Here is a 23,675-nt window from a genome sequence, read left to right on the forward strand (position 1 = left end):
CTGGTTTCAGGTCAGCTGCTGCAGGAAAAAGAGTTAAGAGATCCATTACAGAAGATATGAGGAGATACATGAAGCAGAATACTCCTCAAACTGTTAAAACCAGATGACTCATTTTTTTAAGTCGAGGTAGTCTTACTAGGCTCTTAAATAAGGATGCCTGTTTCAGATTTGCTGCTGTAATTTGTATAATGTTTATTCCTAAGGGCCAACACAAAACTATTCACCTTGTTTACCCAAATTAAATAAGAATCTTTCAATTTGAATTATCCCACACCTAATTGGAAGTCTAGAAGCACTATCATGGTTGCATATTTTAAGCCATTTTTTTTTTTTTAGATCATACACACACAGCCCTCATTACCCATTTTATGGCCTTGTATACTAAGGCTATTGTATAAAGAGCTTGTATACTAAGTATTACGAGATGGTATCCGCAAAATATTGCTTAAAAATTGTGCACTGAAAGGGAATATACAACAGTAGATGCCAAATAATGAGTAAAAATGGAAAGTACCCACCTTTGCCTATTTAGAACATCCATTTTATATAGCAAACATATTTAACATATTAGCTACTTGTGTGCTTAGGTAAACAAAGCTGACAAGAATATAAAGTTGCAATGACAGTCTGCAACCACATTTTCATGATTTACACAACTACTGACAGTGATTCAGGCTTGTGTCTCTTGATCTGAGAGAATTAGCAGAGAGTTACCTTTGCAATATAGGAGCATGAACAATATCCTTGAGGACATACATTGAGAGAATTTCATCACTGACAACTTTCAAAGGTGTGATCTGTATCATTCATGATTTACGTGACCACTTTGAAAAAGTAACAATGACAAAACCCACATAGTAATGCAAAAATATATTCTACAGAGTATAATGGAAATAAACTTTTTTTTTTTTTCTCATCTGACTTAATCAGAAGCCGTTTGGCTCAGGAAGCTCAATAAGTTAAATGTAAAACCTTGCTTATAACTACGCTGGCCTTTTTCACAGTGCCTGGGTACAGCCGTACAGTGGTAGGTGGTGTGATACTGTCACACCATTATGTAGCAGTTTAACACACAGTATCTATATATAAAAAATTAATACCGAGTATATGTACAACTGACGCTTGAAGCATCATCTAGCTAGAGATGGAGAGAACTTAAAGACCACCATATAGCTAAATAAAACTAGTTGATTATGCTTTAAAACTTTGTTATGACCCAGAATATTGGGCCATTTCTAACCATACTGCAGGGTGCTTGCAATATTTCTAGGAATCAGCAACTAATATTTCTGAGCTGCCAAAGTCATTCTGGAGCATACTGATTTTGGATGTACTGGTTACTTACCAGGAGGACATCAAAGATGCAGTAGCATCCCTTTGGTTAAAATGAGTTAGCAAAACCGCCTTTGCAGAGGGTTCTTGAACAGCTCATACCCATCCCCACATTGCTAACCATTTTGAACCTTTACCTAATTAAGTTTCTTTTCAGTTGTCTTCATTAACGAGTGGACACAGTATGGAACCAAGGCAACTACAGTCAGAGGCATAGCTGCGCTCTTACAGAAGGAGAGAATGTAGAACAAATACTCAGTATGAGTAGGTATCTTAACGAAATTATACAGCTGCAGTGTAGCTAAAGAAGCAGCTATACACCATATGCGGAAACTTAGCTTGCAGCTATTTTTACCTTTGCAGCTTGTGATGAACATTTCAGAATTAATTCCAAGACCTAAACCAAAGAGTGCCCCTAAATTCCTCACCAGTCCAGCAAATGGAGTTGTGTCAATGTTTATCCACTCTGGGTTGGCACACCACTTCTTGGCCTTTGGAACAGACCATAACAAGTCAATATCAAGAAGTTTGAGGGATAGATAAAACCCAAGGGCAAAGATGAAAAGAAACAAGTTTGTCTTGATGTACATTCTCAAGCTCGCAGTCTGAATAGCAGGGGTATGCTCAAATGCTTCTGCCACAAGAATGCCTGTGGATTAGAAACTCAGTGTTACAGGGAACAACACACTTTGAAGAAGCACTTTCTATGGTGTGCCTGTAGAATTTGACTTTTGAAGACAGAAGAATATGTCTTTCATATCTATGTGTATATATACACATACACACAATTTACCACTTCTGTAATCCATTACAAAACCTTTTCTTCCACTCAAAACTGCCAATTTAGATAAAAGAAATTAAATACCGAGCACTACATGGTTTTGATATGATGCCTGACTGCATCTCCCAGATGACAACCTATCAAATATTAGATGTAAACTGGAACATTCCTTTTCCAAAAGAATCCCTCACTCAAAGACTGGCTCCAGCAATGCAGAATTCAACACCAGTTCCCACACAGGCTTTGAGTGTTGAAGGAAAAGACACAGAACACACTTATCTTCTCTCATACTCATTTTATCCTGGTTGTGAAGAGGGAAAGCTGTTAGCCAGGGCTGCCCAGGCTGCACTGCATCCATGAAAGAGAACAGGAGCAGGGTAGCTCTTGTTCAATGCTTTGGTCATCCTCCATAAAATCAGATAGATACTAGAGAGATTGTTCATAGTTTGAACTCCCTGAATACCAATTTGCAACATGCTTAAGTAACTCTGAAAAATGTCCTTCGGCTTCTTAAATCACTTTGGGGAGTTTTTACTGCTGATTCACCTTTTTCTCTATTTTGCCCCAGGTCTCTGGCCCCACACTTTTCCACACTGCACGCATGCCAGTTTGCACCTGGACACCACTTGAAGTGACCTAAATACCTTCCACACAGGCAGCACAGTCAAAGATTGGATGCAGCCACTACGAATCAGTCAGAGTTAGTCTGAGGCAGTGTGGACATAACACACTTCAGCATCAACTGGCAGGTGGACAAAAGCTCACTCCCTTCACTGTGTGAATTACAAAGGCAGTAGGTACATTCTAACCTTGCAAATTTTACCTTTAGACCTTAGATAATAATCAAATCCTTGACCTTCCAGAGAGAGGAGAACACTACCGAGGCTGCAAGATGAGTAGCACTACTAAAAATCTCTTGTCTTTTCTCATACTTCATTTTTTTTGAGATTTTGCAAACATGTTAAAAAGAAAAGAAAAAATAGCAACATTACCAGCAAATACTCCAAGAATAACTTGATGAGGGAAATGTGTTGCTATGAATACTCTTGAGATGCACACACTGATCTGGATAATCCAAAAAATACTCCAGAGGAATGACCATGTCAGTCTAAGAGAGAAAAGGAAAATTATTAAAAATTAAGACAAACTATTTCATCTACTAATTTATCCCAAGCTCCATTGTGTCAGGCTCATATTTTTACCAGGCAGAGATTTACCAAGTAGAGCAGTTTAGAATCAGATGATTAAAACCTGGACGTCAGTACTTAAACATTATCAAGAGTGGTTACAGGAAGAGACCCCAGCAGCTCCAGGTCCAAGACACCATTGTGGCTTTAGGGATGAAAGTCATGCATGGTAGGTTAAATTAGCACTAGGACCCTGAGCATATTTCTCATTGTGAAGTCATACCTAAATGTAAAAGTTCAATTATGTCATGATAAAATTTACATAATGTAAATTTGTCAGGCTTGACAGCAATTACAAGACTTTCCCGCAGAGTTGAGTAACACACTACAGTGAACTGTGTCAACATTATGGGCATTTGCTTTAAAATGGGCTAAGAAGGATGACCATCAAAGCAGTAAATTTATGTACTAACTAAAGGATCCAATACATAACGACAATTAATAGAATTAAAAATTTCCAATGCTGAAGAGGTGAAACAACCTTTAATAGGAGCTGATTCAGAGACATTGTATGCAATGATGGTAATTTAATAAATAAGAACATATATAAGTAGCTAAATCCCCTTAACATACTTTTTCTTTAGCTGAGGCAGATCATAATAAAGGACTGCTATTTTGTTTTACAAACTGGATAGAACAGATGATGACTATTTGTTTAAATTAAGTCCATTAAAAACACAGCATGTATATAAAGAATTATCTGTATGAGTCAGAGGAATGGAAAGACACTGACCTGTGAAGGGTAACAGCTAATTTATCTTTCCATCTAACTGTGTAGCTAAGTGCTGCAGTGACCATTACATACCAGACGCAGGATGATCCCATGGCGTGTCCAGATGGGCTTCCTAGTGAAAACAAAAAGGAAATATTCAGCTTAAGAATGATGGCTGTAGCATTTGTCATACAGAAAATGTCAACTGGCAGTTACTCAGGCACCCAATCATTTAGAAAGGAAGTGGCTAACAAAGGCTGAAAGAATGTCAACTGCTTTGCAAAATTTAATTTTCTCAATATGAATTTCTCATCTATAGGGAAGCCATATTTGTCTGAAATCAAGTAGGTAACAGCTTAACCATCTTATATTAGTGTGAGGTGGAATCTTGATTGGACAGCATAGCATTTTCCCATTATTTAGATTTGGACTGTGATTTAAAAAAATAAAAAGGCATCTAGGACTCTCTTACTCTGTAGCATGGAATGTAGAAGTTATATGTGAGGATCAGATGAGAAAGGGTTTGAATGGGCCTCCTCATAATTAAGGGGAGCAAGAGAGATTTAGCTCTTTGTAACATTCTAAACTAAACTACCAGTGTAACTTTACATGACCTGTCCAAACTGCCTTTTATCTGCTTCCACAATTATTATGGTGTGAACAATTGGGATCTGTGTCTCATTAATAATATCACAATCCAGGTAATTAACATTTTGGGTAGTTTGTAATAAATTTAGAAATGTATCTCAAGCATGATCGAAGAACTGTGTCTTTATACTTTAGTTTGATTTATAAATTTTAAAATGTCATACATATCAATTAGCTTGAAAATAGAGTTTCAGTGAAACTGGCACATGAAATGATGCTGTAACATATCCAACCAATCGCTGTACCCACAGTCTGTAACAGGGAACACAGTCATATAGAGATCAGCAGTAATTTCCTTTTAGTCCAGGTTATAATAATATGTGTGCAATTTGTTTTAATTTAACAAATCAAATTTTATTTTTACTGGAAACAATATGAAACCTCAGAAAAGTTCCTACAACTGTGAAAATCACCAAAAAACAAAGTATGCTGGCATGATGCAAGGGAAATGATTCCTAAAATTACTCTGTCACTTCTTTTCTCCTGTTCACCCAGTTTACATTCAACAAATTAAAATAGGGAAAGAGAGAAAATCAGATCACTGGAATCTGTCAATCCTGTATTTTTACAGCTTGGCTTTCTGTGGAGACAAAGTGAAGTAAAAGGGACAGGATTATTTCACTGTCAGAAGAAATAATTTTGGTTCAAGAAAGTGTTATGATCCATAACTATATAGCAGTGTGTAGAGCAAAAGGATATTTCAGTGAAGTAGCAAAGCAGGACTGCCTAGACAAGCACTATGATTTCTGACTCTGTGCACTCATTTTTGCTATTCTGCTTGCCAGCATCTTTAGAGTCACTCTACCAGCTCCTTTGTTAATTACCTAACAGATGTGCACTCCTAAACCTCTCAACAGAACAAATGTCACTGATAAGGAAACCATAATGTTGTCTGTCAGCATTGGGAAAGCTCCTCTTTTTTGTCATTTAGGAAAATGTCATCTAAGAATAATGTTTCATAGTTCATCTGCAAATTACCTACTAGAAACAGCATAAACTTCACCTCAAGGTTTATGTTCTTAAAGCCTTAAAAATACCAGAGAAAAAATGGCAGTAGGGTTTTAGTTCATCTAATTCCAGAAGTACAAACCAAATTCAGGTCCTAGACTGCTTGCCATGTAGTCATATAAACAGTTCCCACAGTTTTCCCTCTTGCTGAGCCGTGGAGTTTGGGGTTCACGCTATCATAGTAATATTTGGATCTGCTTTTCTCATGTCTGTGGCTGCTTCTCTATTCTTTTAATATAAATTGCATATTTAAAAAGTGTGTGAAGTACCATGTAAGCTCATGCAACAACTGTGTGTGCTTAACAGCTGCACTGACTGCACCTCCTCTTGTAAATGAGGAGCAGATCAGTGACAGATATTGTCAATGGTTCAGGGCAAATCTGGAGGTGGGGTAAGTGTGGTCCTTGTAAGTGCAAAGAAGGAATCAGTATGACAGTTGTACCCACTGGACAGAAATAGCAATGACTTGTTACTTCAGGAAGAAAGTAACAAGAAGAAAGACCTTCTGGTTCAATGAATAGAATGAAAACACTGACTGCCTCCTTAGCCATGACCTGGAACTACGTGGTGCTGAATGCGCTCAGTTCTGAAGGCTTTTGAAAAGACCTGAATTACCTTAATACTTTGGGTTAGGTCCCAAATGAATTCACTTGAAGGAGACTGCAGATCTCATACAGACCAGGCATTATTAAACTCTGCCTCATACAAGGGCTTAAACTTCTTGTTCACAATTACAGTGGAATGTAATGCAGGATATTGTTAACAAAATACAGCTTTGCAAATTGCCTTAAAGCTTGCAGTGGCATTGATGAGGTGCAAAGCACATTAATTTCCACAGTCAATATTTTCTTGCACAATGAATTAAACTAAATTCAGTCAGTCGGCTCAAAGCAAATTCATCTTATTTCACATACTAGGGTTGCACAAGTTCATTTGACTTCAGCGGTATTGCATTTGAGTTCCACAGAAAAGACAACAGGACATGAAAAAGTGAAAATACATAGAAAAAGTACATTTTAAAAATAATTTTCCCCCATATATTTGTACACATACTCCCACACACATTTAGTGTCAGTGTCTAGTTCTAGGAAGAGTGGTTACCTTTTCCACTCATGATACATTACATCAACAATTATTGATACTATTGTTATTTACACTGAACCACCTGCTAGTTTTTGGGGTTTGAATATTTCTTGCAATAGTGCACCGGACCTCAAACTCAACAGTTTAATATTTTGGAACATATTAAACAATGTATTTCACAAGTTCTGTGAAAATTCCTTTCCAATATGCTAGTTCATTCTACTAGTAGTTATTTTTAGAGTAAATGCCCCTCCCTTGCACTATTTAAAGGCAATGAAGTAAACATTTTGTCATACAGCAATCAAACACCGGTCACATTGTATTTCTTCCTTTTTTTTTCTGTTGGTTTTTTTGTTTTTTTTTTTTTTTGGTGTTATTTTATACATGAGCTCTGAGGTTTGTATATCATGTAAGACCTTCATAAGTCACATCCTCTCTCCCTCAAAACCACTATCCCTATTAAATGTACCAATGTCATCTCCAACATTTCTTACCTGGTCCAGTTTCACACGTTATAGGAAACTGTTCAAGGCATGGGCTTGACTGATTAGGATAAATCATTGTTTCTTGCACCCACCAGTATGGGCGATGGCCAAATAAAATCCTGATAAAAAAAATAAAATAAAATAAAGCAGAAACTCAATGAAAATATTTTTATGTAAGAAGGCCTCAGTAAAACATGATAATCTTATAAAGCATATGAAGAGCTGTATTGCCAAAACTATTCTATAATAGTTCTACAGGTTCTTCTCGTCTTATCACAATGTCATTTCAAACATATCTTAAATACCTGCATTGTGAATTCCTCTTTTATAATTACAGGGGAAAGTCTACTAGTACATTATTCACAGAAAGTTTTCTAAACTTGAGGCACATATAGTAACTATCATTAAAAATACCAAATTTTAAAAGAAATCCAACTTCTTACCATTTAAATATGAGGTTGAACCAATCACCAATGACTGCCACCCATATCATTTTAGTACCAACCACTTGGTTGAGCTGAAACCAAAGAGGAAAATAAATTGAGAATATATTCCGCGGATCACCGACATGTGACATAAAATTAAGGAAATCCTGGTAAGCCCTGTAGTCCCTCTGTAAATGCTGAATGATAAGCACGCCATTGCTATGAAGGAGATCCATCTTAATGGATTAAACTGTACTTGAAATATAGTAAAGTTCCTTTAATCTTTAGTTTCTACTGAGAGAATGAGAACCATGGAGGGGAGCTATTAAAAAGTGAGAGAAGGTGATTGACGTTGCCTTTATATTATATTGGTGTGGTGTACCCAGCCATTCCTGAAACACGTGGCTCCAAAACTCTGGGAAAGCACGAGTCTCTTAGCCCTGGAAAGCTTTTCTGTTTGCAAATTTTAATTAGAGGAAGCTAAGTGAAGTACATGCTGAGCAGCAGCAAATTGTGGGGAAAGTTTTGTGGAAACATAATGTGTGACTTATGTAATCCTTTGTATGAACAGTTGGAACATGTTTGCTTAAATTTTTTCACAGCTCATTTCTCTGCAGGATGGACATTAGTAATGTGTGTACTTCATTAAGTGTTGCCTGCATAAAGGATAGAAAGAATACACAAATAACTGATCTTTGCAGAACTGTCATTAAAGCTGTACATTTCACTTTGAAATAGAACTTGGCTACCGTGCTGCTACTCATACTTTGACAACTCATTTTTCAGTCACGGAAAATACAACCAGCATCCATACATCAATGAGGCTGTTGAGCTATAGATTTATTTTTAAAGCAGCAATATTCTTAAAACACTGAAAAACAATTGTTTCCTTCACACAAGAGGCCTGTTAAGCCAGGGCACAATGCAGATGAAGCTTAGTCTCTGAGACATCATTCGGTACCACCATTCTTTGCATTGCTTACATGATGCAAGTCCTGCACAGTTTTTCCAGGAGCTGCAGTCCCACTTCTGACTGCCCAGTCTCATGCAGAAATGAGACCTGCTTTGCAAACCAGAGCAAGGTTGGGAACAGATGATTATGAGTATTACCCTGAAGTATTCCCAAGTGAAGCATTTTGGTTCTGTAGGGCAAACAGCCAAGAGGAAACAGATTCTTCCACAAAGCAGGATTCTAAAACGTTACAGCAGATAATATAGTAGCATATCAGATTTATCAATACTAGTACCAATAATGTAGCACAGGAAAAGATTACATTAATTCATGAGGTGGCTAGATGAAAAAAACTTTTTGCACTAGATATTAAATGGATACTAAAAGCCTGATGATATCATCTTCTGATATTATCAGAATAGCAGGAGGGAAATTTCAAGTTCTTTATCAGACTCCAATATTCCAATATATTCATATCTTCTATCAAAGATTATCTATGTATCTGAGCCCGAAGATGAAAGCAGCTCTATATATGCACTGCACACTTCCCTACTGCTCTCTCCATGGCACTTCAACCTCAGCTGCAGAAGTTGTGGAGACAAAGGTATGAACTACTTAACTGGTTGTGCTGAAGAGAGACTTAATGGCTTACCAGGGCTTTATGATGTGTGGTCAGGGAAGTCACATGGAAACATTAAGTAGATTCAACAAATAAGGCATGACAATTAAATGGACTTAGAAGACCTCTCCTCCTGACACAATCTCACATTTACTTTACCTATTAATAGTCTGGTTTTAGAAACTTTTTTGCAGTTTTAAATCCTGTATGTTTATTGCTACCAGTTGCATTGAGCTTAACAGAAAACCTTAAAATTTAAAAGAGATTTAAAATTCTGTGCACTGTTTCTGAATAACTACATGGACTGAATTACTCACTTCAACTGGTATCATCTGATTTCAAGGAAAACCGTTCCAAAAGCAAAATTTCAGGGTATTTCAACAATAAATATTTCTGAGTTTTTTAGCTGAAAATATTTGAGGAGGTTTGTTTCTTGCTAACCCTTATAGTTTATTGCTTTACACAGTGTACGGCAAGGCAATTGTCATATAAAAGAACAGATGGAAATAATTTTCCCTCTCCCAGTTCTTTTTCAAGATTGTACTTGTATAGAAATATCTCTCTCAAATAACTCTTTATACCTTATCACTAAAGAAAATGTCCTTTGGCTACATTTTTTAACTGCAAAAGTATCTTGCCTTTAAAGACAAGTAAGACTTACAATAACAACACTAAAAATCACTCTTTTATACATGCCTGGGTTTAGTATGGAAAAATGTGGAGAATCTAAGTTTTTCCTCTCTTTTTCAATCTAGTTCAGAAACAATAATTAGCTTTAAACGTGAATGTAAATGTCAATTCAGTTGGTAGATGAACAACAACAATCTTTTAGTACTTAACCTCATCGCAGTTGCTACGTTGAAATAACTGTTGTTCTATTAGGAAAAAATATTTTGCAGTAAGTGAGTAAGTTTCCATCAAGATACAATTTCATATCCTTTAAGGAGTGTATACCAAGTAATTAAATAGATCCCTTTACAGGCCCTCTTTAATGGCACCACAGTTACGCAATGGTATCATGAAAGTTGCCTCTGACACAGGATGTGCAGGATCACTGCAATAACTTTTTGCATGTTTGTTATATTTACAAATATAAACCCACCCACCCATGTTATCTATCCACCGGGATATGATGCATCTGCTCAGGCTGAACTCTTCTTCAGACAGAAACACTCAGGCACACTTTGTTCTCCAGAAACTTTGTCAATATAATGTTTGAAGGTATGTCCTGGCCTTGTTTCAGTAAGTAACCTCTTTTAGTCTAAATGTTGGAGGCCTCCTGATACTAATTTTCAAGATTTTCCTGCTGATTCTTATGCCACTGATTATCTTTCTGCTTAGGTAGAAGACAAACGCCTTGGACCTAATGAAGATTAACAGCTAACAGCAAACATAAAAAAGCTTTAATTTTCTCCTACATTCTTTCTGAGGGTTTCAGAAGCTCCTGCATCCTCACCTTAGAGGTACCAGAGGAGTCATGTTTTTATATGATGTTTAAGAAACCGTAAGAAATCCACAATCTGCAAAGCAGAAAGCAGGGAGTTTTTGGAATAGGTAAGCAGGTTTCTGTGAGAGAGACAGTTCTCATTGTACCTGGACTCACTCATGATCCTGTTCCATCCAAGAGGCAATCCACAACTGACATGCCAGTCATCTCTTGTCCTGCCTGTGGTATTTCACAACCAATGAAAGTCTGAGTCACTAAAGACTTTCCAAGCTCTAATAACCAGAAAAGATGGCGAAACACGTCTTGAAATACTGTATTTAATAACTTGTTTAAACGAACAAAGGAGAAATTCTTCCTCAATAGACTTTCCTCTTGTCCTTTTCTATGCAAAGACCTGTAAAATGCATCTATAATGCACTTAGCACTTCAAAGTCACTTGAGATAACATATGAAATAAAACAATTTGCTGTAGTTAAGCATGAAGAACTGCAAGGAAAACTAGTGATGTATACAAAATGGTCAGAAAGTGTATGCATTTACTTTTGTCCTGGTTTGACATTGTAGAACCAAGGTTCGGCCTTCACAAAGTACAAACCGAAAACCTTTAAAATGCCATCTGTTCATATAAACAGTTTTTAATTTACTGATAACGTCTCAATTTATTTTATTTTCCAAGACATACAAAACTAGAGACTTTATATATTCTTGGTTATAACGCAGAAACAAGAATCATGCTGATGATCCATTGGAGGGAGGATAAAATGTTTACAGCTCCCTTGCACCTACATATTAGAGCAAATATTACATAACTGTTATCAGATGTTGTTAAGTAAATGTTTGCAAGAGAAGGAAAAGCCATCAAAGCAAACATTTTTTGAAATCTGTTAATGGAGGCCTATGTACTGGGCCTAACTTTCTGGTACATTATGCTTAGGTAATTGAACAATAGCATTAATTTCCATATCAGTGCTGCCATTGGCACTAGACCAGCTACAAGGATTAATGAGCAATTTACTAAATTCACCACCAGACACTGCATACAACAGCTGACAGCTATTTTCGTAGGTATAAATATTTTCCAAGTGGAACACTGAGAAGATACACCTCCATTTTTTAATTAGGAAGAGAAGAATATTACAAGAAGCTCTCTTTCTTCCCTCTCCCTTCCCCTTCCCTGTCTCCCTCTCCCCTTCCCCTTCGTTCTTCCTCTTCCCAAATTTATACTTGGCTTGGTAATCATCCTTGAACAGGCCCAACCTCAGTACATTTAAGTGTGAAGCAGATAAGAAAGAGAGGTCTGTTAGTTTTAAGACTAATGCTGAGGAAACTGTGAAATCTAGAGAAGGGGTCCAAGTCATATGAGTCAGGAATACAGTGGGAGAGAAGTGTTTATACAAGTTTATACAAGAGTAACACAACTAATAGTTGGTGGTCTCAGCTCAGCCTTTGCTCTGGGTCCAGTGGGGGAAAGGCAGTAATTAATTCTCTTAGAGATAAATGCTCAACGCTTTACTAAGTTTACATTATTATGAGCGTATCTAAATAGCACTGGCAAAAAGTAAAGCTTCAAGAAATTCATTACCTATGGTAATAAAGTGATTAAAAGTAACTTTCATGATAAACCGAAGAGTGCTACCCGGGATCACAAACTAGTGCTTATCAAAAGCCAAAAGGGAATAAAAACCACCAGAGAAAAACTAGGCAGCGTGTCAAAAGGAGCACATTCGCTATGGCAGAGGCTTACGGCAAGTGTTTGACTGGGTACAGACAGGTTTGTTCACAGCAAAAAGGTGCGGGTCAGTCTTCCCTCAGAACGAACTACCTTAAGGGGCGAGTTGTTATCCACACTCGAGAGATTTCAGGCCTGGGCAATTAAAAGGCAAGTCAGGAGCCCCACAAAACTTAGGACCACGCTCTGTGAGTAAAACCGACCCTGGAAACAACCTGCGGCTTCAGAGGAGCGAGGGGGAAGGGTCCCGCTCCCCAGAGAGCGCCCATTTTGTTCAGCACGGAGCAGGCTGTCCCCGTTCCCAGCGCCCTTGACGGACCCCCAGCATCGCCCATCAGTCCCCACAGCTCTCCTGGCCAAGCCGCCCCCGCGGCCACCGCTCCCCCCTCCCCGCGGCCACCGCTCCCTCCCCGCGTTCATCGCTCCCCGCCGCCACCGCTCTCCCGCGGCCACCGCTCCCCTCCCCGCGGCCACCGCTCCCCTCCCCGCGGCCACCGCTCCCTCCTCCCCGCGGCCACCGCTCCCTCCCCGCTCCCTCACGGCGGCCCCCGCCCCCGCGCGCGGCGTTACCGCAGGCACGGCGCGGGCGGGTCCCGGCGGGCCGGGCCAATGAGCGGCGCGGTTGTTGCGGGGCGGGCCGCGCGGGCCGTTGCGCGGGAAGGCGGCGCGGTTTGAGCGCGGCGGGCCCGGCGGGAGCGGCGATCGGCGGGGACAGAGCGGGGACAGAGCCCGGTGACAGAGCCCGGCGAGAGCCCGGCCCGGGCTCGGGCTCAGCCCTCGGGGGGACGGCGAAGGGCAGCGGCCGCGGTGCCGCCGGAACCCTGGCGGGGCCCTCCCCTGGCCCTGAGCGCGGGGAGAGGAGCGAGGGGAACGCCGCTCCCGCTGAGCCAGTGGTGACAAAAAACCCCCAAAGAAACAACAAACAACTTGCGGGAAGAGGTTTCAACAACAAGGCGAGGGGACCAAAGCAGCTGCGAGGGTTTATTCCGTGAGTTACACCCGCGGGCACTGCCTCCCGTGTCGTGACGCTGTGTCTGTTCACTGACAGGGCTGTCGCTGCACCATGGCTAACGCAAAGACAGAAGATGAAATAACGCTCTTTGAAAGAGATATGAAAGAGTTTTGGACCGAGTTTAAAAGCGTTTATGGCACTGAACAGATCAATCAGACTTTAACACTGAGAGATTCGTGCAAGGAGGCTATAGAAGCACTTTCAGGTATAAAAAGGCTCTACGTTCCTTTTACCTCTGTGTTTTGCAAGTTATCATCAAATTTCGTCAGATAACTGAAGCAACTTTCCATTACAGCGAAATGGACCAAGAAGCTGAAAGAAGGAGACTTGATGATTGACAAAATTCAGGAGTATAACAATGGTACAGTACGGTGTTCTATTTATTCTGTCTAACCTTTCTAAAATTAGCTTAATACAGCCGAATAGTATGTTTAACTTCACATTTTAAAATAACATCGGAACGAAGACAGAATTAAACCCAAACATATTTGGTTGATTACAGGATGTAAATTTCAATTCAAAAGCAATTTGTTGAAAAACTTCATTGATGGTGCAAAAAGATGAAAGTCAGTTTTTTGCATAGTGATTTTGGTGCATAAGTATTTAAAACAACAAAGTACCGAAACTTGCTGACTGCAATAGGAAACGTAAATTAAATTTCTTAGTAAAGTTAAATATTGTAAGGTTACTTATGCCCTTCCCATATTAGTAAGAGAGCACTGTCAGCTCATCAGTTCAGGGTCAACTTCTCTGAATTTTGTATCAGTTAAATATTATTGCAACTCTCATATCAGTCAGTGTGTCCATTCTTCGCTTTCTGTCAAATTATTTGTGGACAGGATCCACCCTCTTCAGGCTGTGAAGATGTATACAGTGCAGGCACCAGAAAACAGCACATCTCATTGAAGTATCACAGCTCCCTGCCTTGTAGCTTCTCTTAGGAGTAACTTTCACTCTAAACTTTATTTGATACTCTTAGTGTAATTATGCTCACTTCTCTTTGCAGCTGAGACAGCATGCATTTCACTACATTTTATTCAAATAAATCCTCTCAAATTACATAAGTATTAAATAGCAGGGCCATACTTAATCAACTGTATGTGTTCATATTTTCTTGGCTCCTTTCAGAGATTGTCCAGCAGAACAAATGTATATCAGAAAAGGAAGAGCAGTTGGCAGAAATTAAGCTAAATCAAGAAGAAGAGCAACAGAAGAAGTTGACTGACAGCATCCAAGAGTTAAAAGAAGAGTTGGCGAAGCAAATGGAAAGTAAGCAAAGGATAATAAGCAAATATTTTTAATTGAAGGAGGAGTTGTTTTCAACACTTGTTCTTTAAAGCTTTTCTACTGTTCTAAATATTTTTTCATGTGCTTGTTTTGCCTTTGATACTTACGGTGGATTTTAAAATTCTAGTACTGTCTTCTAAAGACAAAGCTGTCAAGGAGAAAATGGAACGACTGTGCAAGTCTAAAGTATTGTTTGAGGAGTGTCTTGGATTGGAGATACGCAGGATTCACAGTAAGTTACTGTAGTTTCTGTGGTTCCCGTGTGCACTGATCCAGTGTGGTCAGTGTTGGGTTGTGCAGTGAAGAGCCAGCATACACACCTGATGAATTTCAGCCCAGGCATTACCAGTGTCTCTCAAATGGCAAAATATATTAAAATGCATTTGTCTTTCAAAAAGACCAGGGTTGCCTAATTTGTAGGTGTTCTAAGAATATTAATTGAAACTAACTTCATATTGTGATTTTTAGTCATTGTAACTAACAGATCATTGTGATTCTCCAGCAGAGGTTAATGGTGTTAATTAATTCTGTTTGTGTTTATTTTAGATGACCAATTACAGTTTATATTCAGACACATTGACCACAAAGATCCTGACAAGCCATACACGTTTACCCTTTCCATAAATGAACAAGGAGATTATGAAGGTATGTGAATTTTGAATACTTCCACAAGAGGACTGAATCTGATGCCTCTTTGAAAAAAAGGGGAAGAGGAACAAAGTGCAGTTTAGTTGTAACCTTTATCTTTCAATTTTTGAGTGAAAAATATTGAAATGGTAATATATGTTCTTTACTTATGTTTGTCTTGTTAACTTACATGAAAATATAATACTGATGATCTTCTCTCCCCTCCATTTTGGAGATGCTGTTTACTTCGTATCAACCAAAGAGGGAGAAAGAGGATATACAGAGATAAGGATGCTTCATTTTGTAGTTTGTTTATGCTAGAGTCAGTGTCTATGCTGACAGGCATATTTCAACTTCATTTGAGATGCCTAGAGGGCAGAGAAACCCTTACAGGGTGACAGAGGTGAAAGAATAAAACTTGAAATCCAGCAATCCCCTTCTGTAAGGATACAGCCTTTCAGATCTTAAAGCTGGTTTTGTAATATGGATCTTCAGTTATGCAGGATTGAAGTGCTGTGCTGCAGAGCATCTAGATAGACACTACTGGGGCTTTTAGGTATGGAGTGAATAGATTTCTGGTTTTATTAATTCAAATTTAAACTTTTGCAGTACATCACGTACTGGGTTACATCAGTTTACAATCTGCCTGCCCGCAGAGCAACAAAACGATTTAGGAATGTGTTTCAGTTTTTGACCAGGCTATGGATTACTTGGAATTGCTGTAACAATTCAAGTAGGAGCACGGCACTGAGCTGGGAAGTCAGGAAATCAAAAAACCTGTTGTGTTTTTTGAGGCTTTGTCCTTGCTGACAGAAAATGAGGCTACTCAAAAATAATATTGGTGGAAGCTAAAACATAAAAAGATACCAAACTACATTAGTATTTCAGAAGCATGGGAAAAATATTTTATTTTTTTTAATAAGTCTCATCTTTTGGAAATTTTTGTCATTTTAGTGACTTCCTGTACTCCTCCTCTGGACTGTATAGCAGAGTTCCAGCTCAAAGTGAGAGAAACTAACAATTTTCCTGCATTTGTTGCCAACATCAGAAAAGCTTTCACTGCTTTATCATATAAATAGTCTGCATAAAACTAGCTCATACCTCTCTTTCTAGCTGTAGAACACTCTTGTTTCCTTCTTATGTTGTGAAAATGTGTATTTATCCCTGTCTTACTCTGTTTTCTAAATAAAGAAAAATAATGAAAATAGTATTGTAGTCCATTGTTACCTAGAGACATTTTGGATCATTCTTCAAACAACAGTATAATCAACTGCTTCCTTAACTGAATGTCTCCAGACATGTAAGTTTTGATCCAGTAGCAATTGGCTTAAAGATGTAATGATCTCTGTTTAGCTACCCCAGGAAGATATGCAAAATAAAGTATTTTCTGGAGTTTATCTCTCTCTTCCAAAAACATTGGTGAGTCTTTCAGGTTTCTCTGGTTGAAATAGGCCTGAAAACCTATCAAAATAATGTGCTGGAGCTTAGCACTTCAGTTGCCTGTATCACAGGCCACTATCTTAATTTTTACCCTAACTTGTACTCCACAGTGTTAGCACTTATTTCCATGCATGTAAATGGCTGTTGTTCTTTTGGTCTGTTAAACTTTGTCATTTAAAATTTTTTGACATGGCAAAGCCTGAAGTATAATTTATCAAAGTGTGAAATATAGTAGCTAGAGATAAATCACATGTGTATTTTGCAGCTTATTAAGAAGAGTGTTACTGCCACAGTACTCAGCTTTGATTTAAATTCTTCTTCTTCTATCTTATTTGTAAACTGCTTTCCTTTTCACCAAAATATTTAAATGGACAGCTGCAACAAGAAAGAGCTTCATTTGATAATTTAACATAGTTCAAATAAAATCGTACTAAATCAGTCCTAGAAATTCTAGTGAAGTAAAAGACCACTTGAATTGAAAACTAGTATGTGAGACCTGACCATTTAGGCATGTTTAAATGTGATGATGCTGATAAGATACTATTCCCCAGTCGGATGTGAACTGTGTTTTAAATCATTGGGTTTGTCTAAACTTAACCGTTCAGCTTGGTGGATACACCACAGACTACACTCTCAGTCTTCTGTGAGTACAGTTTAACAAAAAAAAAAAAGTGATACCTGTTGGCTCCAGCAGAAAGATAATCTTCCATTTCTTCCCTGTAAGGCATAATTTACTGTTTTCTAAATAATGCATCCTTTTCCTAGCTATGCCCTGCTGAGTTTTTTTTTTCTTTTGCTATAGCCAGTTATACACAAAACTAGCAGTAAGAATGGAAAAGATGCCAACTGATTACACTGCAGTTTTAGAACAGAATGGTAGCAGAGATTAGTAAGTGCTTTTATAATGACATCTCAAATTAAACAAACCCTCAATTTTTGCTTTGTCCACAAACCCTGTGCAGTCTCTGAGAATTCTGTGACCGACAATGGGACAAACAGAGGCACAGGCTGGGAGTCTGCCTTCAAGTACAGGGCCTTGTTCATTGTAGATTTGCCTCCTTTTATTTAAATAAAGGAATATTTAAATACCAGGTATTTATTTCAGTTACTTGCTTCTACCACCAAAAGCATGCCATAGGCACTTTATGTAGGTCAATAGACTAGTCAGGAGTTAAAAAATGCATAGATCCACCTCTGCACTTCCCACTTCTACTCTCCCAGGCCTGATGGGTGCTGTTGGCAACTCTTCCTTGTACAGAAGCTCTTACCTTCCATGTCAGGAAGCCTATCCCTTCTCACTAATGGCATTGCCCTCGTGTCCAGAATGACTATTAATTTTGAGGCATACTCCTGCCCTTCTTTACCTATCTGTGCCAAGCAACTCTTAGCTGCTCTGAACTTCAGGATCCTCAACCAAATATTTTACAGCTGTTGTATGAAAGCACAAAGACAGACAGAACACAACCACCTCATTTCCATTATTTCAAATGGAGCTGTTTATTCATTAAGGGTGTACTTACTGCTCAGGTACCCTGTAGCATATCTGATTTGATCATCAATTTCACAGGAGAAAGAAATTGAAATGCCTTGAGTAACGAAGACAGATGCTCAAACTTTGTGCCATATTCTTTTCTTGTTCAGCCCAGGCATGAGTAGTTGGTGAAAAAATGAATTGTCAAGATTACTATGCACAGAACATAAAATATAGGGCAACTACTGTATTGGACTATACATTGATGGTAATTATTTCCTAGAAAATATGATGTGCCTGTCTGTAAATGTTCTGTGCATATGCCTAAAGCAAGAAGTAAAGTTTGAAATATTTATTGTGTGTAATATATACCTTTACAACTCCTTTTGGAGTGTGGATAATATACCTGCTTACATTTGCCAAGGCAAATCAGATGTAGATGTTACTTCCACTAAAACATAGCCAGCCATTCCAAAAGTGGGTAAAGGCTAGGAAAGTGTACACAACAGTTTCTTTGCTTATTAAAAAAGACGAAGTAAAACTGGCTTGTGACTCCCATGAAACAGCCTTTATGGTAGGGGAAGATCTGTCTTAAAATTTTAAAACCTTTGTGGCTTTAATAAACGTACTTGGTGCCTTTAGGATTTCACACAGCTGGATCTGAGGTAATTTGGAATTTTCTATTTGTTATGAAACTGCATGATACAGTGATATGCAATAATAGTAAGGACAAATAGGATAAACCAATGTAATACTTATTGACCCAACAGACCCCAGTGTACTGATCAGTACACAAATACAGACTGAAATGCCCCAAAGAGCAATGGGAAAGCTCTTGAGTTCAAAAGCAATATGCAGCTTAGGGACTAGTGACACACAACCAGCTAGTGCTAGTGCTCTGTCTATGAGCAGGATCAGATTTATCTTAAGGCAGAAATAGATGTCATTGAAGGTCAGAAAATGCTTTTCTTTTTTCATAAATCAATTTGACCAACCCTGAACATTGCTTTCCCTTTCAAATTGCTGACCTGTACTTAGCTACCAAGGGTCAAATCTGAAATGCTGGGCCATGAACACTGACCATACAGAAGACTGCTCATGGGCTGGTGCTCAGCACCTCATCAACTTTGACTCACAACAGGATGTAAGAATCTGGAAAAACAGATGTTGAATTTATCAGGTATTGGAAATACACTATGAATTTAAGGACTCCTGGGAAGACAAAAGAATATTAAACGTCAAAGAATATTAAATTGTCAATGTCAATATGTATTAAGTGCATTTAATCACAATTGTTTGTATGCTAGCTGGAGGCCAGATTTGGAAATAAATCAAATTACTGTAAAAGTCCTTCTGGCTAACAGAACAGTTTTATTACACACCTACTCCACCTTAAGAGTGGAGGTGGTTACTCTTGGATATTGTTAGATGTATTCTGAAAAGCAAACAAACCAGTATTGGCTACACTTGTGAAAATTAAGAAAGACATGGAAGTTACGCTGTGCTTCAGTCATATTGTTATATTTGTACAGGATTTGAACAGGATTGTTCAGCTGTGTTATATTACTGTCTTCTCTAATGGTTCAATAAACTGACTTCATTTAGTACCTTGAAATGGTCTAAATTACTTGTGTCATTATAATACTCTACCATTGCTGTGAACTCATTTGTGAGTGATTTATAACTTTACAAGCCCTGCTGAACATGGTCTAACAGACATGCACACAGAAATCAGACCCAGAGGCAGATTACTGTACATATTTTCACTGTATGAATAAATGATACTAAATAATTATAGTAATGCTCTTACCTTTTTGAAAGAAATTGTTGCAACCCAATTACATCAGGCATTGCTGCTAAAATAGCATTGTATGCCTGAAGGGCTGGGAGGAATGGCTCTGATTGCCAGACAGTGAGACTCCATTCTTTTCATCCTTATTATCCCTAATCACTCTGACAACTACACACAAAGAACCCTTTAGAATCTTGAGCTTATAAACAAGTTGTTGCAGCAGAAACAGTGGCAGTGAAGTCTGATGTTCTACAGATCTGGTTTTGTCCTTAAACAGTGCCATTCTCTTCACTGCAATATCCCAGCTCTTCAGTCTATAGATGAGAGCGATAGAACCACTCCTGAGTTACACGAGTTTAGCCCCTGCTTGGCTGCTGCTAAAGCTGCAGGACGCTGGTTGCACTCTGCCTACTCTTCTTCCAGTGGTTCTCTCCTTCACTTGGCTTCTGAGTTTAAGTATATTATAAGATCAGGTATAGCTGCAACACAATCTCCTTTTCAGATTTGGACTAATTGAGCAACAGGTCCAAAAGTTGTTAGGGAGACTGCCTGTGCTAAAAATAGTGTTTAATCATTGAAATGTGTGGTATTTTTTTATATGACTTTTTTTTTTAAAGTAGCTATGCACTGAAATAATTAATTGAAAGAAGATGCAATTAGAGTCAATTTGATTTTCTTCCTCTTTAGTCACAGCTTGTTGAACAATGCTAATTGCTACTGACTCACCTGTTTTGTGACTGATGGATAACTCTACATGGAAACATGCTCTTTGACTTGTCTCAATGGATTATTTTGCACTGGCTACTGATCATGAGCTCAGTTCTTCACTATCCTGTATCTTCTGCACCACAGCTACAGCTGGAATAACTGGCTGGGCAGAGAAACAGGTGTGATGAAGAAACACCAGCTATGCATTGTTACTGTTTGATTTAGAAGCATGCTACACTTACTTTATACTGATGGTAATTCTCATAAAGGAATCCAGGCATTTAAGAGCAGACTGCACACATTAATTTTTTGGCTAAGCAAGGAGTAGGTAGAAGTGATAGAGGGGTGACCTCGTGGGTGGTGTACTAGCTGTCTAAGTTAAAGCACAATAGATTAATATAAATGCTTACCACATAGGTTAAAAACAGGCAAACAACTAATACTTAACTTTCCAAATGAAGATAGCAAGAAATAAATTTGCTTGTCTAACTCCATGTCTGACACAACCCCATTAATGAAAAGACAGTGCTGCAAATTGGGAGCTGTTTTTTCATTATTAGTTGTACCAGCACGACTAACTGGCCTGTATTTTCTTATACTTGGTGCAAAGGCAGGCAAGCCATCAGATAAAATCACGTTTCTAAATGAAAGAGGGAAAACCTCTTCTGACATGCAATTCTCAGTACTGTCAACTGCAACTCTGCAGCAATTACCTGTCATTTTAGGCTCCAGCCTTCTGTAAGGTTAGTCCATAATTCTGACAGTCTGCTTGGGACTAATACAGTAGGGACCACCTTTATTAAGTGCTCTGCTAATGGCATTGCACTGAACCAAAATACCACATTCACATTCAATGTGCATGCAATTTACATGAGGATGGTCCTCAGCTGCTCCTGCTGAAGTTTCCCTTCATTGTTAGCAACCAGTTTTTCCTCTTCCAAATAATATAGTGAGCATTCTATAATAGTTACCTGTCAGATCTTATAGATGAGTTCTTACATGAGAATTCTCCCACGTGAAACAGCTGTGTTTGTGCTGGATGCTTGGTCAAGTTGCAAGAGTAGCACAGACATAGCTTAATTCTATGCAACTCCAATCGTTCACATGCTCTTTATTTGACAAAAATTCTTTCAAAAATAGATTTGGTAGGAAATTGGTAATGAAAGGGAACAGTTATTTAAAGAATTTCATGTGAAGAGGCAGCTGCTGCTAGTCTGGACAGCAACCCTGGCTCCAGGGGGTACCACAACTTGGGTCATCACTTCCTCAATGTTGCTGAAGGACCAAATGTTAGGCCTTTAGGCAATCTAGACTTTTAACATGTAAATCCTTTTCTGGAGCCGAAATACGGACTAGCTTGTCCCATAAAGTAACAGCTGTGGGCACTGATCTCACTTGGAGATTGTTCAGAGAGCAACTGCATATAAAAATGAGAGACAGTAACACCTAAATGCTTTGGCTGAATTAAATATAAAATAAGATGATAGACTAAACAAATATAACTAAAATAGCAAGCCTTTCTGGTAGGAGGAAGCTCTTTCAAAAATACTTAAGGAGAACAACAGTAATTGAAACTACCATTACCAGGAGTTAAAAGGGGAGGTTATTTTTAAAACAAGCTCAGAAACAGGAAAGAAAGTTGCTAGTTGGATTAATGTGAGGAGGCTGATGCAATTTTAATCAAGGAAGGATCACATTCCAGCTGTGGATATCGGGATTGTTTTTCCATGTGGGGAGATAGCAAAAAGTTGCATAAATACGGTAAAAACATGTCAGTTGTACAGGGACCTTGCTTGGTTCTTTCTCTGGGAAACAGTGAAAAATAACCTGTTTAGTATTTTCTAGGGAGAGTACCCTACACTTGGAAGTGTTTAAAAATATGAAAAACTCCACAATGGTGTTTTTCAGATGCCTATGACAGAACATTAATTTGGGAATGTTAATATATATGTTGCCTGCCAGTAGCTGTAAAGTACGTTACCTTTTTGTGTAATGAGTGAACTGTAGCACGAACACAGCAAGTAGGTCATCATGCTGCTCTTACAGATGAAACTCACAATACTCAACTACCTCTAATACTTAATTTTGTATTGCACTTCCCAGTCGCTAAAAGCTAATGGCTCTGTGTCACGTATAAACAATTCCATTTGAAAGTCAAAATGTTAGGAACATGTCAGTGCTGCACACAACTCTGCATTTAAGCAATCCCTCTAAAGGAACCGTCGTTGGCTGGAGACGATTGTTATAAAACACTTTCCTCAAACGTTTTATCCTATCAAGCTGCCTTCTAAGGTACAAGCAGGTGTGCTTTACCCTTGCTCCTGGCTCTGCTACACAGTGGAAGGGCATCCTGTGGCCACTGTTGCCTTCTACTGGCAGAGCTCTGCACAGTTAGGCCTGGCATGGCACATGCCTTAGCTACAACATTACTGTGCCCAGTTAATACATAGTTATTGTTTTATTAATTTGCTCTGCACAAAGAGGTTTTGAATTATTGCAATTAACTTTTCACAGAGCTGTGATGTCTGATCTTACAGTTCAGCTGGGAGAGCAGTCACCAGTGAGAAGTCAGATAGGCCAGTTTGCTCAGTGTGCATTCATTTTAGCTTCATTCCCATTACACATACCAATGTTAATTTGGTGTAATTCATACCTTTTAATACTGTGTTCACATTTTTAAATTCCTCAGCATAGGAACTCTGTGGAAAACAGCCTATATGACAACCGTCCTGGACTCCTCTATACCTGAGCACAAATTGGCATCCTGCTCTGTGAAATTATTTAAGAAGGTAATCAGCTGACAAGAGTAGGCAGTGTAAAAATCTGTCAAGGGGCAGGACTAGTGTCCGGCAGAACAGGGCACAAAGAAGACCAAAAAACTCAGGATAAATTAGGGAAACAGGAACCCTCCACCCCCACTATCAGAGCTG

General features: G+C 38.6%; 2 protein-coding genes across 8 annotated transcripts; one reads left to right on the forward strand and one right to left on the reverse strand.

Annotated features, from left to right (window-relative positions):
* Positions 1-12,729, reverse strand: G6PC2 (glucose-6-phosphatase catalytic subunit 2). Of its 7 annotated transcripts, XM_050339594.1 has the most exons (8): positions 12,502-12,729; positions 10,826-11,461; positions 8,772-8,853; positions 7,680-7,753; positions 7,246-7,355; positions 4,034-4,145; positions 3,106-3,221; positions 28-1,981 (listed from the first exon to the last, which is right to left on the reverse strand). In XM_050339594.1, the coding sequence occupies exons 2-8, from the start codon at positions 10,837-10,839 to the stop codon at positions 1,470-1,472; spliced, it is 1,020 nt and encodes a 339-aa protein (XP_050195551.1). In that variant the 5' UTR covers positions 10,840-11,461; positions 12,502-12,729; the 3' UTR covers positions 28-1,469. The 7 variants fall into 7 exon arrangements, with proteins under 7 accessions (XP_050195556.1, XP_050195551.1, XP_050195554.1 ...); XM_050339597.1 differs by lacking the exon at positions 10,826-11,461; XM_050339599.1 differs by lacking the exons at positions 8,772-8,853; positions 10,826-11,461; positions 12,502-12,729 and adding an exon at positions 1-18 and having other exon boundaries at positions 1,761-1,981; positions 7,680-8,765.
* A 549-nt stretch (positions 12,730-13,278) lies between these two features.
* SPC25 (SPC25 component of NDC80 kinetochore complex) lies at positions 13,279-16,541 on the forward strand. The gene is made up of 6 exons (XM_050340151.1): positions 13,279-13,625; positions 13,716-13,781; positions 14,549-14,689; positions 14,835-14,939; positions 15,254-15,352; positions 16,289-16,541. Exons 1-6 carry the CDS (start codon positions 13,472-13,474, stop codon positions 16,411-16,413), a joined length of 690 nt encoding a protein of 229 aa, XP_050196108.1. The 5' UTR covers positions 13,279-13,471; the 3' UTR covers positions 16,414-16,541.
* The last annotated feature ends 7,134 nt before the right edge of the window (positions 16,542-23,675 follow it).

Source organism: Myiozetetes cayanensis, unplaced genomic scaffold (genome assembly GCF_022539395.1).
Source record: "Myiozetetes cayanensis isolate MyiCay16 unplaced genomic scaffold, myiCay2020 scf9, whole genome shotgun sequence".
Lineage (NCBI taxonomy): Eukaryota > Metazoa > Chordata > Aves > Passeriformes > Tyrannidae > Myiozetetes > Myiozetetes cayanensis.